Raw genomic sequence first — 19752 nt, 5'->3', positions numbered from 1 at the left:
GAGCTAAAAAATAGTATTTGATATTTTACGGTAATGTGTTAGTAATTTCACACATAAGTCGCTCCTGAGTATAAGTCGCACCCCAGGCCAAACTATGAAAAGAACTGTGACTTATTGTCCGAAAAATACGGTATATGTGGCATTTTGAAAGGCTAGAAATGATAAAGCACTTTCTGGCTAAATATACTGCATGCAACTGCATATGTTCTACAGTTTAATATTATCTGATCATGCAACAAGATGTTCAAAGCGTTTTTATTTTTGGTTATCAACAAATAAATACTAAAATATCTGCTTGTCTCCTTGACTTATAATTTCAAAACTAGTTATCCTTCGAGCTGTTGCTATTGAAATTACGTAACAACGCTGTAATAGGTTTTTATCATGCTTTTGACAGAGCCTGGACTCTGACCTCTCTGATGGACCTATCACCATGCATGAGTACCTGGAGGTAAAGAACGCACTCTCAGCCTCCGAAGCCAAGATCCAGAATCTCATGAAAGCTAACAGCAACCTGAGTGATGAGCTGCGGCTAATGCAGAAAAAGGTATCCGCCGGACTCCAGCAATAAGATCACTAACAACATCAATGGGCCTGGACTGAGTGAGGCAGGTGGATTGGTGTTGGGAGGGTCACAGCGGCCCAGCCTGTGCCTCGTAATTATGGCGTGGCTACTTGACTCGGTAGGCTGCTGTGACACCCTGCTGGTCCACCCTCTGTCGACCAGCATGCTCACTCGTACTCACCAGAAGGGGAGATCACTCCAATTCATTTCACAATCCTTCATTATTCAACATCCTGTCACATGTTACTAACAAGCATGATTTTACAAAAAAATGCATGTTTTTTTGTTTGTTTTGTTTTGATCCTGTAGATTGTTCATAATATCTTCAATTGTATGTGTGTGCCTTGCTTCATCACATAAACTGTGCGCTAAAAGTAATATTTTGGAGATGTTTAGTACATATGGTTGCATTGTTTGACATATGGTTTACAAATGTTTCATGATAATGTACTAAAGTATAAATCATTGTACCTACAGTACTATACATACATGCAAGCAACATGCTGCTCTCATATAGTTAGATAGCTTTAACAAGCAATTTTGAAATTATTTAGGCTGCATATTTCACTGTTTTTTATTTGTGTTAACATTGTTTGTAAAGAATATCCAAATCCTTTGCAGAAATTTGCTTGAAATCAGTACAGTAAACTTGGTAATGCCTAAGCCACAGGTGTCAAACTCATGACCTTCATTGTATGGCCCGCAAATTAATGTGTCAATAAGGCATTAATTTTTTCTTGATAAATGTATTTCAATTTTGCCAGGAAAAAAATCAGTTGTAAACTCTTTATAATTTGTTAAAACAAACTATTGCAAGTTTGTTTGGCATTAAAACCGTTTTTAAATTAAATTATACTCTAGCCCAACTAAAATATCTGCTTGTCACATTGACTACTGATTCTTAAGCAAGTTCCATCAGTTTGTTGGTAAACAATGGTAAGAATCAAATGATGGAGCAAGTGTGTAATAATCACTCCCTCCTGGATTGTGCAGGCTTTTTTTGTGTGATTGTTACAGCCCATAATGCCGGATTTCGCAGCAGCATTTTCAAAAAGTTGCGGCAAATTCGACACTAATGATGCAGGAAAACATTTAATTGGTTAAACAATAGACAGTTGCATTGTGTTTGAGTGCTGCTCGGACAAATTTGATCGGGGATTTGTGGAATTTTAGTCTTATTTATATTTTCAGGGTTACAGGAGCACTCTACCGTTTTTAGGGACCTTCTGCAAAAAACCTAGTCAAAGATTGTGTCTACGACTGCACTTTTTAAGATTGCTGCAAAAATGTGAGTCTCTCACAAGGTTTTAGAACTGAACTTGTTAGCCACCACTTGAATAACCCAAATGATGAAAAAGAGAGGATCTAAAATGGAACCTTGAGGAACACCAGTAGTATAAATAAAGAAGTTGAACAAATGACGACAGACTGCATCTGAAGTAAACGATCTACAGCAAAATGTTATATTACCAAAGAAGAGACGACTTAAAGGGGTGCCTTGAAGGGCGCCTCAGTTGTAGCTCACAAATTTTGGGCCCCGGTATTCTATGTTTGGTAGCAAGGTAAACTGTCAATGCATGATCTACCAATGTGATTACAGTGGTCCAGGTTCCTCTATGTAACAGGAGCACTTTACTGTTTTGCTGAATTCGATGTAAAAATGTTTGTTTTGAACTGAACTTGGGGGGCCGGTATCGTGTCAATCCCCTGCTGTATTTATCCTCTGTGCCACAAGTTGAATAGCCATGTTCTAGAGAGACTGATTAATATCATGAAGCGACCCTCTGAGGGTTTCTGTAACGCCAATGTGGCCTACAATGAAAATAAGTTTGACGCCTTTGGCCTAAGCAACCAAATAACACAGACAGTGGGATGCTAATATAAAAATGATCCTCACATAATATGATGACTACAATTGTTCTAAATGCAACATCAATTGAATGCAAAGTGCAACAAAGTGATATTTTCTTTCTTTAGCATCTTCTCTCTGCTGCTAAGTTTCTGTTCTGTAGCTCCATCTCTGACTGCACCTTCACCTGTCGACTAGCCTTGCAAACTCTCGCTTGCTTACCTTTGTCCATTTAAGCTTGAAAAAAACAACACTTCTCCTGTGATGTTGCTTTGACTTGCAGTGTTTGAAAGTCATGCTTTGCTGAAAGCCCCTCTTAGTGTGTTGCTGACCGTCTCTTCCAGCTGCAATCTCTGCAAAGTGAGAACGCCTCTCTTAGGCGGCAGGTCACAGACAATATCTATCAGACCCCGAGCACCTCCGACTTCCCCGACCCCTCCAGTCCCTCAGCCCTGAAACGTCGACAGTCTGCTCGGGCCAGTCGGCCTATGTCTATGTACGAGACCGGCTCGGGCCTGAAGCCTTATCTCCCTAAAGGGGAAAGTCCTTACCCAGAGGAGGCTATTCCTACCCTGCAACCCTTCTCACTTCATGTAAGTAAGACCTGTTTCCTGCATTCTTTCGCCCTTTTTCTTTGCATCTCTCCCTCTTCCATTTGGTTCTTCTGTTCTTTCAAAGTGGGCTTCTTTAAAATCTCTTTAATGACATCCCCTCACATGTCATTCTGTGGCATTTGCAAGGCCATTATCCACACACACATCTGTTGTTTATTGGTGTGCTGCTTGTTATTTTTAGCCATTTATTAGCTGTTAGATGCTGTTATGTACTTGTATTGTCTTTTATGTCGATGAAGCATTAAAACAACCATACAAAGACTGTGTTTTTGCACTGCATGACAAACTCATGAGCTCATCTTTTTTCTCTTTGGTTCAAATTAAGATGCTTCTGTGGTCAGTTTTTGGGCCATTTTGCTCCCCTACACGGAAAATCAAGCCAATTGTAGTTTTGATCAATTATTTTTAGTTATAATATCTTCAAACAGGTCTAGTATCTGTACAGGAACAAATACAAATAATCCCAACTGTCTTGCATTTTTACTTTTAACGATTGTTGTCTCCTTTTAAAATGTGATTTGAACCATGTCTTTAGAAGGAAAGGGGTGCTCACGTGACCACCTCTTCATCCCTCCCCTCATTTCCGTCTACCCTCTCCTGGTCCAAGGATGAAAGTAATCTAAAGGTTAAGTACTTCCCCACGCGAAGCTCACCTTGCGGGACTAAGCAAGTCCACTGGGTGCTTTTATCGCTTTCTTCCTCCCTCACACTTCATCGATCTCTGCTCACTGCCTGCCCTTCTTCTTGCATGAGCCGCCCTCGCCATCAAACACCCACCTTCATCAGCGTCATCTTCACGGGCCAACGTAACGAATGGTCAAAGGGTGAAACACTTGTTTTCCTTTTGTAAGTAAACAAAACAAAAGTTTTGTATTGATATATCTATCTTATAGATGTTGGCATCTTTTGAGCACCTCACGATCCAATCCTTTTCTGATTCTTGAGTTGACGATTAATAATCGATTCTCATTTCAACACGATTCTCGTAATAAACAATACAGGCCAAAAGTTTGAACACACCTTCTCATTTCAATGGATTTTCTTTATTTTCATGACTATTTTTCATTGTAGATTGTCACTCATGAACTTACCATGAATTGATTAACGTGGACCCCGACTAAAACAAGTTGAAAAACTTATTGGGGTGTTACCATTTAGTGGTCAATTGTACGGAATATGTACTGTACTGTGCAATCTACTAATAAAAGTATCAATCAATCAAAAACTCAAAGCTCAAACTATGACACCTGTGAAGTGAAAATAATTTCAGGTGACTACCTCGTGAAGTTCATCGAGAGAATGCCAAGAGTGTGCAAAGCAGTAATCAGAGCAAAGGTTGGCTATTTTGAAGAAATTACAATATAAAACATGTTTTTAGTTAATTCACCTTTTTTGTTAAGTGCATACAAAATACAATGTAAATAGTTATGAAAATAAAGAAAACACATTAAATGAGAAGGTGTGTCCAAACTTTTGGCCGGCACTGTATTTATCTTATATGTATATGTGGGCATCTTTGAGCACCTCAAGATCCGATCCATTTCTGATTCAGAATCGATTCTCATTTCAACACGATTCTCATATTATATATCATTTGGTAAATAAATGATAATTAAACATTTTCACCACAGGTAACATGTTACAAAAGCTCCTCTTGGCTGCTGACGCACAACTCAAAAAAACGTGTTTTTTTTTGTTTTGTTTTGTTTTTTCATAAAATAATAGTATTGTATTTCCAAAAATCACAGAATGTGAACACAAATTAAGGAGCACACATTAATATGAGTTATGTTCATGAAAATTTTCACTGCACATAACCATTATCGAATGTTCCCAGACAACAGACAAGTCGTTGTTTTTCTTTTGTCAACAATAAATGCTGGGTTTTTTTTACTGTCGGAAGAGAACATTAATAACCGTATAGGAGTGGTCTAAAGAAAAGGCTAAATAACTAAATAAATACGTACAGAAGGGTGTGGAGACCCCGAGAGGTAGTTGTAGGGCAAATGACAGTTTGTAGTAATGGACCCATATTGGGTCCAATTGTACACAGTTACATAAACATTGATATTATACATGTGGGCCCATAGGTATGAATGCCATTAAATGTAACTATGATGGAGCAACTTACTTTTGCCGTTTAGTGTAACTTTCTACAAATCTCCGGGGATAGCTTCACCTGTAGCTCAGCCTACTACATATTCCAAGTAGCTTGCACACAAGCAGTCCTGCAGCGTTTTTACTTGTGCAAAGCTGCGAAGCCAGTTTACATCTAAATGTCCTCCATTAAACAAACAATATTAGTCTTTCCTAGTATTTCAGTGAAGTCATTTACAAAAGGTAAACATGGTAGGCTACAAGGAACTAGCAGCCACACAACAGCTAAGCACACAATAGCACACAGGCTACACTTACGTAATACAGGTCCTTAAATGAACAATATTGGAGTCTAAAATGGCACATCTGTCAATAGAAACAAATAATTACAGTTGCAAATTCCAGACACAACGTCGCCAAGGCTGACGCATATTAGAAAGTATCAAGTAACAAACGTGTCCGCATCATTCAACATCATGCTTCACGAGCTTACTGTAATATAGGTGTCACCAAAAACAACCAATTACTACTTCACTCTAACTTAAAGACAACATTTCAGTCAGTTAATGATAGATATAAAAGGGTTTTCCGTCCCTACGTACCTGTTCTCTATTTGACTAATTTTACTTGATTAAGAAAATGGATGTATGGACACTTTTTCCAATGTTACACCCTATGCTAGTTTGACTGATTCCCCCAATATTGATATTGTATCGGAAGTGAAAAAGTTCAGAACACCCCTAAAGTGCACACAATCAATGATGGCATGTCTGACTAAGTACTTGCCATCCACCTATTATTTGCACTAATCAAAGAAACTAATATTTGCATTTCGTGTTTCATGCTTAAAGTGGCTGTTCGGCCCACGTCCCTTTGGCTAATTTTTACTTTGGTCCTGTAAAGGCAAAATGTTTAGGAACCCCCTGGTCAAGTGGGATTTAAGGTTGCCATATTATATAGCTGCAATTCCACTAAACTATGAAGTTAAGTACTTTAAAGCACTGGTGTCAAACTCGAGGCCCGGGGGCCAGATGTGGCCCGACACATCATTCTATGTGGCCAGCAAAAGTCTGGAAAAATGTTCATAAAAGTAATTTTCTTACTAAATGTACTCATTTGTTCCATTTTGACAGAACAAATATATTTTCATCTTTAATATTATATGATACAGTAGCGCAACAAATATTATATTATCATACATTCAAACATTTTTTGGTTAAAATCAGAATAAATACTTAAATATCTGCTCATCTAGTGATTTTAAAGCAAGTTAATCATTATATTTTACGCTTTAAAAATGATAATAGATATTACGGTAAAATTCTGTTTTTTCCAGCATAGTACTGTAAATAGAAAAATGATGCCTCTGTTTTTTACGCTAAAATTCTACTAAATGAGCTGCCACTTTTTTTTGCATTAAAAAATAAAAACTGGTATTGTATTTATGGGCTTCACGGTGGCAGAGGGGTTAGTGCGTCTGCCTCACAATACGAAGGTCCTGCAGTCCTTGGTTCAATTCCAGGCTGAGGATCTTTCTGTGTGGAGTTTGCATGTTCTCCCCGTGAATGCGTGGGTTTCCTCCGGGGACTCTGGCTTCCTCCCACTTCCAAAGACATGCACCTGGGGATAGGTTGATTGGCAACACTAAATTGGCCCTAGTGTGTGAATGTTGTCTGTCTATCTGTGTTGGCCCTGCGATGAGGTGGCGACTTGTCCAGGGTGTACCCCGCCTTCCACCCGATTGTAGCTGAGATAGGCGCCAGAGCTCCCCGCGACCTCAAAAGGGAATAAGCGGTAGTAAATGGATGGATGTATTTTTTCCATTTCCAATAATACACCACAAAACAGCATTCATAAAAGTTTTTCGGTAAAAAAAAGATTACAGCACAGTTGCATTAATTTTATTGTAAAATAACAGTGGTAGAATTTTTGCCGTTACAGTCGTGCTGTGAAAAAAACACTGAATTTTACTGTAAAATTCTGGCAACTGAGCTCCCAAATTTTTTGTGTTAAAAAACAGCGGTACTGTTTTTCTATTTACAATGTTATGCTGTAAAAACACTGTAAATTTTAGCTATCTACATGATTTATTTTACAGTGCATGTTAAAAAATCGAATCAAATCAAACGTCGGGGCAGCACGGTGGAACAGGGGTTAGTGCATGTGCCTCACAAGACGAAGGTCCTGAGTAGTCCTGAGTTCAATCCCGGGTTCGGGATCTTTGTGTGTGGACTTAACATGTCCTCCCCGTGACTGCGTGGGTTTCCTCCGGGTACTCCGGCTTCCTCCCACCACCAAAGACATGCACCTGGGGATAGGTTGATTGGCAACACTAAATGGTCCCGAGTGTGTGAATGTTGTCTGTCTATCTGTGTTGGCCCTCTGATGAGGTGGCGACTTGTCGAGGGTGTAGAGCCCAAATGCGGCTGAGATAGGCTCCAGCACCCCCCGCAACCTCGAAAGGGACAAGCGGTAGAAGATTGATGGGAAAACCAAACGTCTTCCACCATGTGCAGCTGGCTCCAATCACCCCGCTATCCCTGCAGCGACAAGCGGTAGAAAACGGATGGATGCATAGGCAATAGTCTAGTAATATCATGAGGCAAATCATTTCACATTTAAATTTAGTATTCAATCATTTGGCCCTCAATGAAAATGAGTTGGACACCCCTGCTTTAGGGCCACTTGTTTTGAGACACCTGTCTTAATTGTTGTTTGATGTCCCCATACTTTTATACCAGCAAATGGTCTCCTGAAAACTACTCTGCACTTCAATTGTCCGTCTTTCCTTTGATTTTTTTTTTGATTTTTTTTTTTGTGAATAGCGCATGTCCACTGTAGGAGCATTTTTGATTTTAAGACCCAAGTATATAGAAGAAAACTCTAAATTAGCTGTCCACTGAGGTGACCACATGAAAGGGTTAAAGGCAAACTGTGTTTTTATGAAATGTTGGTTATCATTTGCAAATCCATATGTGAGAAGAGAACACACATCTTTCTTTTTTTTATACATTCTAATTTGTAAAGAAACACTAGCAATGGGTGGCTAACAATGCAGATACGTGGGATTCGACCTATTCCATCCACAAAGCCCTCTAAAAAACATCCAAAAAACAATTTTTGTTATACACATTGTATGTATATATGTTTATATATACATGTGTGTATATATATATATATATATATATATATATATATATATATATATATATATATATACAGTCAAGAAAATAAGTATTTGAACACCCTGCTATTTTGCAACTTCTTCCACTTAGAAATCATGGATGGGTATGAAATTTTGACGGTAGGTGCATGTCCACTGTATGAGAGATAACCTAAAAAGAAAAATCCAGAAATCACAATCTATGATTTTTTTAACAATGTATTCGTGTGATACAGCTGAAAATAAGTATTTGAACACGTCTATCAGCTAGAATTCTGACCCTCAAAGACCTGTTAGTCCGCCTTTAAAAGTCCTCCTCCACTCCACTGTATTATCCTGAATCAGATGCACTTGTGTGAGGTCATTAGCTGCATAAAGACACCTGTCCACGCCATACAATCAGTAAGACCCAAACATTCAGCATGGCTAAGAGCAAAGAGCTGTCCAAAGACACCAGAGACAAAATTGTACAACTCCACAAGGATGGAAAGTGCTACGGAGAAATTGCCAAGCAGCTTGGTGAAAAAAGGTCCACTGTTGGAGCAATCATTAGAAAATGGAAGAAGCTAAGCATGACGGTCAATCTCAATCAGAGTGGAGCCCCATGCAAGATATATCACCTCATGGGGTCTCAATGATGCTAAGAAAGGTGAGGAATCAGCCCAGGGTTACACAGCAGGACTTGGTCAATGACCTGAAAAGAGCTGGGATCACTGTTTCCATGGTCACTGTTGGTAATACTCTAAGACGTCATGGTTTGAAATCATGCATGGCACGGAAGGTTCCCCTGCTTAAACCAGCACATGTTAAGGCCCGTCTTAAGTTTGCCAATGACCATTTGGATGATCCAGAGGAGTCATGGGAGAAGGTTTTGTGGACAGATGAGACCAAAATTGACCTTTTTGGTCATAATTCCACTATGTGTGTTTGGAGGAAGATGAATGATGCGTACCATCTCAAGAACACCATCCCTACTGTGAAGCATTGGGGTGGTAGCATCATGCTTTGGGGGTGTTTTTCTGCTCATGGGACAGGACGACTGTACTGTATTAAGGAGAGGATGATTGCAGCCATGTTTTGGGAGATTTTGGCCAAAAACCTCCTTCCCTCAGTCAGATCATTGAAGATGAGTCGTGGCTGGATCTTCCAACATGACATTGACCCAAAGCACACAGCCAGGAAAACCAAGAAGTGGCTTCGTAAGAACCATATCAAGGTTCTGGAGTGGCCTAACCAGTCTCCAGACCTTAATCCAATTGAAAATCTTTGGAGGGAGCTGAAAGTCTGTGTTACTCAGCGACAGCCCAGAAACCTGACTGATCTAGAGAAGATCTGTGTGGAGGAGTGGCCCAAAATCCCTCCTGCAGTCTGTGCAAACCTGCTGAAGAACTACAGGAAATGTTCGACCTCTAATTGCAAACAAAGGCTACTCTACCAAATATTAATGTTGGTGTTCAAATACTTATTTTCAGCTGTATCACACAAATAACTTGTTAAAAAAATCATAGATATGTGATATCTAGATTTTTCTTTTTAGGTTATCTCTCATACAGTGGATATGCACCTTCCGTGAAAATTTCAGACCCATCCATGATTTCTAAGTGGGAAAACTTGCAAAATAGCAGGGTGCTCAAAAACTTATTTTCTTCACTGTGTGTGTGTGTGTGTGTGTGTGTGTGTGTGTGTGTGTGTGTGTGTGTGTGTGCGTGTGTGTGTGTGTGTGTGTGTGTGTGTATATCTATATATATATATATATATATATATATACATAAATGAAGTACCATCTATCTATATGTATATACTCTATATATGCTTATATATACATATATGTGGATATACTCTATATATGTATGTGTGTGTGTGTGTGTGTGTGTGTGTGTGTGTGTGTGTGTGTGTGTGTGTGTGTGTGTGTGTTTATGTGTGTATCTATGTATATACATATATGAATATATATTGTATATGTATGTGTGTATGTATATACATAAATGTGTATATATATTATAGACAACATAAGTCCATTTCAGACGGTTAATGATATAAATAAAAGTGATTTCCATACCTACATACCTGTTTACTATTGGACTATTTTTACTTGATTAAACCTTTTCTAATGTTGCACCCTACCAAATAATACAAGTATGAATGATTCCTCTTATATTGATATTGTATCGGGAGTAAAAAAGTCAAGGTCATCCCTAAAGTTCACACATTCAATGGCATGTTAGTGAATATGAGGACACATATGATGGTTTGATTAAAGGTGCTGTTTGCAACTTGCTCACAGAAACATTTTTCAAAGCAAAAAAATCTAACAAGAACACCACCCACTACAGTAGATTATGTTACCATTAGTGGTTTAGAAGAACACATTTTTTGACAATTGTCAATATTTTTCACAATTACAAAGTTTATGCAATAAAAGAAATTGCCTGCACAAATGAAATTATTTGGTGTTCTCTCACCCGAGTCGAGTCATACCAAAGACTATAAAAAATGGGACTCATTACCTCCCTGCTTGACACTCCACATCAAGGGTTGGAATTGGGTTTTAAATCACCAAAATGATTCCCGAGCGCGGCCACCGCTGCTGCTCACTGCTGCCCTCACATCCCAGGGGCTGGAACAAGGGGATGGGTCAAGTGCAGAGGACAAATTTCACCACACCTAGTGTGTGTGACAGTCATTGGTACTTTAACTTTTGCCAGTTGCAGTCATGTTATGATAGAATATACATCCGGGGACAGCAAATGCTAGCTATCCAAATTGCTGTTATTAGTTAACACCTAAAGCTAATGCATGTGTTACGTATGTAGATAAATACTCATTACATCATCATGGGGACGGCACGCCATCAGTGTGTGAATGGTGTCAAAGCTTTTAGAGTACCTTTTAAAGGTAGAAAAGCGCTGTACAAGTACAACCCATTTACCATTAATATATTGTAACATTGTACATGGTAATTGGGATGTGTTATATATTGCATATATTATATAAAAATATAATATATCATATTATATTATATACTATATATATGTAAATATTACATACCGTATTTCCTTGAATTGCCACAGGGCATATAGTATGCGCCTGCCTTGAATTACTGCCGGGTCAAACTCTCTTCGCAAAATAATTAGCACATGCTTAGTATTACCGCCTGGTCAAACTCGTGACGTGACGAGTGACACTTCCCCTGTCATCATTTTCAAAATGGAGGAGGCTGATTTCAATACCGGTAATTTGAAATCGCATAAAAGGAAGAAGATTAAGAGCTATTCAGTAGGATTTAAGGTTCAAGCTTACATCACACTCAAATTTTTACTGCATGTCTTTGGTAAGTGCCGGAGCGAGAAGAGGTTTTAAAATAATTAGCGCATGCTTACTTTTACCGCATGCCTCTGGTAAGCGCAGGAGTGAGAAGAGGTTTTAAATTAATTAACGCCCCGGCGGCAATTCAAGGAAATAAATAAATGGTTATAAATAAATGGGTTGTACTTTTACAGCGGTTTTCTACCTTCAAGGTACTCAAAGCACTTTGACATTACTTCCACATTTACCCATTCACACACTGATGGAGGGAGCTGCCATGCAAGGCGCCAACCAGCACCCATCAGGAGCAAGGGTGAAGTGTCTTGCTCAGGACACAACGGACGTGACGAGGTTGGTACTAGGTGGGATTTGAGGCAGGGACCCTCGGGTTGCGCACGGCCACTCTCCCACTGCGCCACGCCGTCCCTACGGTCTGTATGTCCGTACGATATATTTTATATTGCTACTATGGTACATTTTTAGTCTACTTAATACTTGCATTATCCTTTCCATCCTTTGAAAGTGAGCTACTGTGTGGAACAATTTCCCTTTTGGATCAATAAAGTTTGTCTAAGTCTAAGTCTATTACGTACGAGAAGCCCTGAGAGGGGGGGGGGAATGTGTAGAATACAGTGGAAAGTTAGTATCTGTGTACAGTATTGTTGCAAACAGTCCCTTTAGGAGTATTTTATGAAGTCATTTGACCTTTGACTCTCTTCAGGGTCCACTCCTCACTAGTCAGAACAAGCCTTTTGTTTCATGGCTCTGATGGGAGTGTTTCAGTCATATTTATTCTGGAAACATATAAAGCTAAGTGGTTAAAGATGAAGAATTACCCCCGCCCCCCCTCTAATAACCCTTTTCAGTTTTTGCATTAGGTTTTCCGTCTTTGTCAGCATTCATCAACAATCTGTCTTTACTAACAATAGTCCTGCTTTAATATGTTTATTCTTGCTTCACAGCTTTATTAGCCCTTCTTCGGCATTGCTTTGTTTACATGACAGCTGGCAACAACACAAAGCGTAAAAAAATGACACTTGATTTTTGTTTTTTAGGTAGGTGATTGTCCTCGCAGCGCTCCACTTGTGCGCAGATGTTTCTGCTTTGGTATTTCCAATAACATCAATGGCTTCCCCTGCAGGCCTCCAAGTTGGAGAAGCAAAGCAGCGTGCCAGAGAGCGACTATGACAATGCATTCATTGACTCTGAGGCAGACGAGACGGGGTAAGAATACAATGACATCATTCTGGAAGTATGACTGCAGCAAAACAGTTTGCAAATGTGTATCTCAATCTGTGTTTTAATTTGTGTGTCTGTTTGGATTTTTGTGTGTATAAAATCAATCTGTCCGTCCGTGTTGCAATCTGCATATGTGTTTAAATTTTTGTGTGTAAAAAAAAAAAAAACCCAAAGCTATACGTCCATTTTGCGATCTGTGTCTGTGTTTAGATTTGTGTTTGAGTAAAAACACTGTGTGCGTCCATATTGCAATGTGTGTGTCTGTGTTTAGATTTTATGTGTGAAAAAATCTGTCTGTGTTGCAATTTGTGTCTTTGTTTAGATTTTTGTGTGTAAAAAAACACACAACGTATTTCCTTGAATTGCTGCCGGGGCACTATTTAATTTAAAACCTCTTCTCACTCCTGCGCTTATCAAAGGGATGCGGTAAAAGTAAGCATGCGCTAATTATTTTAAAATCTCTTCTCACTCCGGCACTTACTAAAGGTAAGCAGTAAAAATTTGAGTGTGATGTAAGCTTGGACCTTAAATCCTACTGAATAGCTCTTAATCTTCTTCTCTTTATACGATGTCAAATTACCGGTATTGAAATAAGCCTCCTCCATTTTGGAAATGATAACAGGGCAAGTGTCACTCGTGACGTCACGAGTTTGACCAGGCGGTAATACTAAGCATGTGCTAATTATTTTGGGAAGCAAGTTTGACCCGGCAGTGATTCAAGGCAGGTGCATACTATATGCCCTGCGGCATTTCAAGGAAATACGGTATGTCCATGTTACAATCTGTGTTTAGAGTTGTGTGTGAGTAAAAACAATGCATGCGTCCATATTGCAATATGTGTGTCTGTTTATAATTATGTGTGTAAAAAAATCTATCTGTGTTTTAATTTCTGTGTCCTAGATTTTTGTGTGTAAAAAAAAAAAAAAATGTATGTCCATGTTACGATTTGTCTGTTTGTTTGGATGTGTTTGTGTGAGTAAAAACAATGGGTGCGTCCCTATTGCAATGTATATCTGTGTTTGGATTTGTATGTGTAAAAAATTGGTCTGTGTTGCAATTTGTGTCTCTGTTTAGATTTTTGTGTGTAAAAAAACATGTCCATGTTACGATCTGTGTATTCGTGTTTAGATTTGTGTGTGAGTAAAAACAATGCATGCATGCATATTGCAATTTGTGTGTCTGTTTAGATTAGTGTGTGTAAAATATCTGTCTGTTTTGCAATTTGTCTGTTTTTACTTTTCAAATCTAAGCACAGACACACAGATAGCAATACTGACGGATTTTTTTTACACACACATTCAAACACACACACAAATCGTGACAGTGACACAGATTGTTTTTACACACACACACACAAATCTAACCACAGACACACGAATCGTGACAGTGACACAGATTGTCTTTACACACACACACAAATCTAACCACAGGCACACAAATCGCGACACTGACAGATTCTCTTTACTCACATTCAAACAGAAATCGTGACACTTACACATATTGTTTTTCCACACACAAATCGCAACACTGACAGATTGTTTTTACGCACACAAATTGCAACACGAACATACAGATTTTTTTGTTATGCACACATTCAAACACGCACACAAATCGCGAAACTGACACAGATTGTTTTACACACACAAATCTAAGCACAGGCACACAAATCGCAACACTGACAGATTATTTATACACTGACATAGATTGTTTTTATGCACACAAATCGCAACACTGACACAGATTGTTTTCACGCACACAAATCGCAACACGAACATACAGATTTTTTTCATTACGCACACAAATCAAAACACAGACACACAAATGGCAACACTTACATTTTTTTACACACACATTTAAACACACACAAATCGTGACACTGACAGATTGTTTTACACACACACAAATCTAAACACAGACACACAAATCGCAACACTGACAGATTATTTTTTACACACACACCGCAACACTGACACAGATTGTTTTTACACACACAAATCTCAACAGGAACATACACATTTTTTGTTTCTTACGCACACAAATCTAAGCACAGACACACAAATCTCAACACTGACATTTTTTTACACATACAAACAGAAATCGCGACACTGACACAGATTGTTTTTACACTCACATAAATTGCAACGCCATTTTTTTCCCCACGCACACAAATTTAAACGCACAAATTGGAACACACACAAGGGGATCTGACTACACTTATACAGATGGAGATATACGTTTCCAAATGGTTTTACTCTAACAATACTTGTTGCATCTGCAGTGTGTGCAGGCGGGGAAGACTGCGGAGCAGTGGCTGGCTGGGGGGGGGCAGCTCCATCCCTGAGCTGGCTGACGGCGAGGCGGAGTTGGACCCCACGCTTCCCAGCACCGAGGACGTCATCCGCAAAACGGAGCAGATCACCAAGAACATCCAGGAGCTTCTACGAGCCGCTCAGGAGAACAAACACGAGAGGTCAGAAAGATCGGACGGGACGATTTTATGTCTTCCGTTTCCCAACCTCTGGCGTCCCCTGGTTGTTATTGTTTTCTGTTCTGTTGACTTGTCTGCCATCTTGCTTCTATCTCCTCCCACTCCTTATCCTCGGGCCTCACGCCCGGCAGCAGACCATATGAGCGTGAAGGTGTGCGCCGCCTTAGGCACAGTCTGGGATGTTTCAGCACTCTGGTGCCCTGGGCTGACAAGCCCTCCAATCCTCTTCATCCACTCGGGCTCCGCTCCCCTGACCCCTCCTCCTGGTACTCTGGCTTCTGTCCCTGCCTCCCAGGCACAGTTTGACCTTCCTCTGCCGCTATCTTTTTTTTTTTTCTTTTATGCCTCACCCACTAATGAATCATCAACCACTGATAATGTTCCTGATCATTTCAATGACTTATACTCTAACTGGTTGGCTTTTCATCCGCATGTGAACCGACAACTTTATAAATCAGGGGTGTCCAGGCCCGCGAGAAGACGACACTGGGTTTTCATATTACATTCAAACACTTGATGTAAGCTTCCTTGACAATACCAGCACATCATTTACTTGTATGACCCAATCCAAACAACCTATGCTAGTCATTGTGCATCAAAAAGTTAACACACATGGTCACACATAACAAAACCTGCTCACTGGACTTTGTCGATATTAAAAAAAAATAAAAAAATGTCCCATCACCATAAAAAGTTAAAATAACACCCATTTAAATCCATTGTAAGGCATGATGGGAAAAATGCAAAACACTCTCTCCACACTTGTTTATGTTTGACTTTTAACTGTTTGATATTTTTTGATTGACTACAAAGAGGTTGTCACAGAAGTAAACAAGGTAGGAGTTGAACTTTCACATACTCGTAATATTCAATTATAATAATGATACATTATCATATTAATTATATATATTTATGTGTATATATATATATATATTTTTTTTTTAAATTTATTATTTTTTTTTTTTCTACCACTTGTCCCTTCGGGGTCGCGGGGGGTGCTGGAGCCTATCTCAGCTGCATTCAGGCGGAAGGTGGGGTACACCTTGGACAATTCGCTACCTTATCACAGGGCCAGAGTGTACACACTCACATTCACACACTAGGGCCAATTTAGTGTTGCCAATCAATATGTATTATTATTACTAAACAAACACATCTATATATATATATATATATATATATATATATATATATATATATATATATATATATATATATATATACATATACATATATATATATATATATATATATATATATATATATATCAGTGTGTGAATGTGTGTGTAAATGGGTAAATGTGGAAGTAATGTCAAAGCACTTTGAGTACCTTGAGGGTAGAAAAGCGCTATACAAGTACAACCCATTTATCATTTATTTATTTATATATACAGCTTCATTCGGGTGGTAGGCGGGGTACACCAAGGACAAGTCGCCACCTCATCGCAGGGCCTGAAGTAAACATGCTTCAGCAAAATTTTAAATTGCAAAAAGGAGAGGACCTAAAATAGAACCTTGAGGAACGCCTCAGTTATGTAAATCACAAGCCTATGTTCCATGTTTGGTAGCAAGGTTAAAATGTCAACGCAAGGAACTGACAATGTGTTTACACTGGTCCAAGTTCTTTTATACAACGGGAGCACTCTAATGTTTTTAGGAATTTTCTGCAAAAATATTTCTCTCAAGTTTTGAACTGAACTCGGGGAGATGAATTGAATAGCATTCGGCTAAACTATTTCGAGAAAAAAAAACATGTTTTATCCTAGCTTTTGTGTTATAAGTGACAATGCCAGTATGTGTTAATGTTGAATTTTATATATAGCTCATTAATAATGGATTCACATGTCGAGGGCCAATTAAAAACTATCTCGTGCCACACTTTGGACACCACTTACTATTTTTTAAGTAAATTTTATTTCAGAATTATTGTTGAACGCATATTTCCAGGAAAAAAAAGATATGAAGGCTTCTCAGAACATGAACAAAAATATATTTTTCACTTTGTATTTGTACACTTTTCCAATTAACTGTCATATTAAAACCCCAAATCAAATTAGGATAAAAGTCTTATTTGGCCCAAAACTCAAATTGCCTTTAATTTTGTAACTTTTCCTGACCTGTGAAAGTATTGCAGTGGAACTGCTTTTTAATGTAAAATATCATCCGGCTGTATTTTGGTAATGTGTGATTACTGCGGTTTTTACCTAACAACTCTGTGTGCCGTGTTGCCAGAAATATCAAATAGCATGCTTTTATTGTGAAATGCTTTGAAGTGATATTGCATGTTTTTCCTAGGTGTTCAATTTAAGGAAATACATTGAAATTATTGTTTTTCTGTCGTCACAGCTTCATACCCTGCTCGGAAAGAATATATGTGGCCGTGACAGAAATGGCCGCCCTCTTCCCCAAGGTAAGGGCGCACTGAAAACCGTGTTCATTCATCACATGCTTCATTTGACGCTCGTTGAACTATTTGTCCCCCTTTCCTCTGTAGAAGCCGCGCTCTGAGACGGTGAGGAGCTCCCTGCGCTTGTTGACCTCCAGCGCGTGCAGACTGCAGGGCGAGTGCAGGAAGGCGGCGCCTCCAGACGGCTGCGCCGCACCGGACATGCAGCTTGTCACCCAGCAGGTCATCCAATGTGCTTACGACATCGCCAAGGCAGCCAAGCAGCTGGTCACCATCACCACTAAGGAGAACACCAACTGACAAACATCTCACTACATTGCCTCTATATTTTTTTTAAATTAAGTTGTTTTTTTCTTCATATTTGTGGTATTTGCATGCATTTTAAATTTTTTTATTATGTTTGACCATTATTATGTCTGACCATTTGGGACAGCTGCGACAAGGTGGCGACCTGTCTAGTCCACCCCCCCAAGTGTTAGAAAAAGGATGGAAGGAAACACTCTGCAGCTTTACCTACTAATACTATACTTGGAAAAGCACAATTTCCCTCAAGGTAAAATCATTTCCACAAATATTTGTTTTAAATAGCAAAGAGGACTAAACGCAGCATAGCAGTGGTGCCTCGGTTTTCATACGCCGAAAACTTTCACCACAAATATATTTTTTTATCGACTATGGCTGCAAAGTAAAACACAATATAGGTAAATAACAGTTAATAGTTTAATCCAGGCCTGGGCAATTATTTTGACTTAATGTGTCTGGGGGCCGGTATAGATACATACACATATATGTACATACACACAAAGGGAATAAGCGTCAGAAGATGGATGGATACATATATATATATATATATATATATATATACATACATACATACATATATATATAAACCCCGTCTCCATATGATTTGGGAAATTGTGTTAGATGTAAATATAAATGGAGTACAATGCAAATCCTTTTCAACCCATATACAGTTGAATGCACTACAAAGACAAGATATTTGATGTTCAAACTCATAAACTTAATTTTTTTTGCAAATAATAATTAACTTAGAATTTCATGGCTGCAACACGTGCCAAAATAGTTGGGAAAGGGCATGTTCACCACTGTGTTACATCACCTTTTCCTTTGACAACACTCAATAAACGTTATGGAACTGAGGAAACTAATTGTTGAAGCTTTGAAAGTGGAATTCTTTCTCATTCTTGTTTTATGGAGAGCTTTAGTTGTTCAACAGTCCGGGGTCTCCGCTGTCGTATTTTACGCTTCATAATGCGCCACATATTTTCGATGGGAGACAGGTCTGGACTGCAGGCGGGCCAGGAATGTACCCGCACTTTTTACTACGAAACCACGCTGTTGTAACACGTGGCTTGGCATTGTCTTGCTGAAATAAGCAGAGGCGTCCATGAAGACGTTACTTGGATGACAACATATGTTGCTCCAAAACCTGTATGGACCTTTCAGCATTGATGGTGACTTCACAAATGTGTACGTTACCCATGCCTTGGGCACTAATAAAGTTAAAGTACCAATGATTGTCACACACACTAGGTGTGGCAAAATTTTTCCTTTGCATTTGAACCATCCCCTTGTTCACCCTCTGGGAGGTGAGGGGAGCAGTGCCCCTATACCATCACAGATGCTGGCTTTTGAACTTTGCGCCTATAACAGTCCGGATGGTTATTTTCCTCTTTGTTCCGGAGGACACCACGTCCACAGTTTCCAAATATAATTTGAAATGTGGACTCGACAGACCACAGAACACTTTTCCACTTTGCATCAGTCCATCATAAATGAGCTCGGGCCCAGCAAAGCCGGCGGCGTTCCTTGGTGTTGTTGATAGATGGGTTTTGCTTTGCATAGCAGAGTTTTAACTTGCACTTACAGATGTAGCAACCAACTGTAGTTACTGACAGTGGTTTTCTGAAGTGTTCCTGAGCCCATGTGGTGATATCCTTTACACACTGATGTCGGTTTTTGATGCAGTATCGCCTGACTGATCAAAGGTCCGTAATATCATC

The 19752-nt window shown here is 39.1% G+C and overlaps 1 protein-coding gene across 8 annotated transcripts in view; it reads left to right on the top strand.

Annotated features, from left to right (window-relative positions):
• Positions 1 to 19181, top strand: part of git2a (G protein-coupled receptor kinase interacting ArfGAP 2a) — a 57201-nt gene extending 38020 nt beyond the window's left edge. For 2 of the 8 annotated variants that reach the window (XM_061906523.1, XM_061906522.1), the window contains exons 14-21: positions 398 to 547; positions 2759 to 3007; positions 3564 to 3653; positions 12736 to 12818; positions 15112 to 15303; positions 15453 to 15587; positions 17668 to 17731; positions 17816 to 19181. In XM_061906523.1, coding sequence (XP_061762507.1) covers positions 398 to 547; positions 2759 to 3007; positions 3564 to 3653; positions 12736 to 12818; positions 15112 to 15303; positions 15453 to 15587; positions 17668 to 17731; positions 17816 to 18028 — 1176 coding nt within the window. In that variant the 3' untranslated portion in view covers positions 18029 to 19181. The remainder of the gene's footprint in view (positions 1 to 397; positions 548 to 2758; positions 3008 to 3563; positions 3654 to 12735; positions 12819 to 15111; positions 15304 to 15452; positions 15588 to 17667; positions 17732 to 17815) is intronic. The other 6 variants (XM_061906530.1, XM_061906525.1, XM_061906527.1 and 3 more) reach the window with 5 other exon arrangements.
• The last annotated feature ends 571 nt before the right edge of the window (positions 19182 to 19752 follow it).

This window comes from Nerophis ophidion, linkage group LG07 (genome assembly GCF_033978795.1).
Source record: "Nerophis ophidion isolate RoL-2023_Sa linkage group LG07, RoL_Noph_v1.0, whole genome shotgun sequence".
Taxonomy (NCBI): Eukaryota; Metazoa; Chordata; class Actinopteri; order Syngnathiformes; family Syngnathidae; genus Nerophis; species Nerophis ophidion.
The sequence above is the reverse complement of the archived record's forward strand: the minus strand, read 5'-3'. Positions and strand labels throughout refer to the sequence as shown.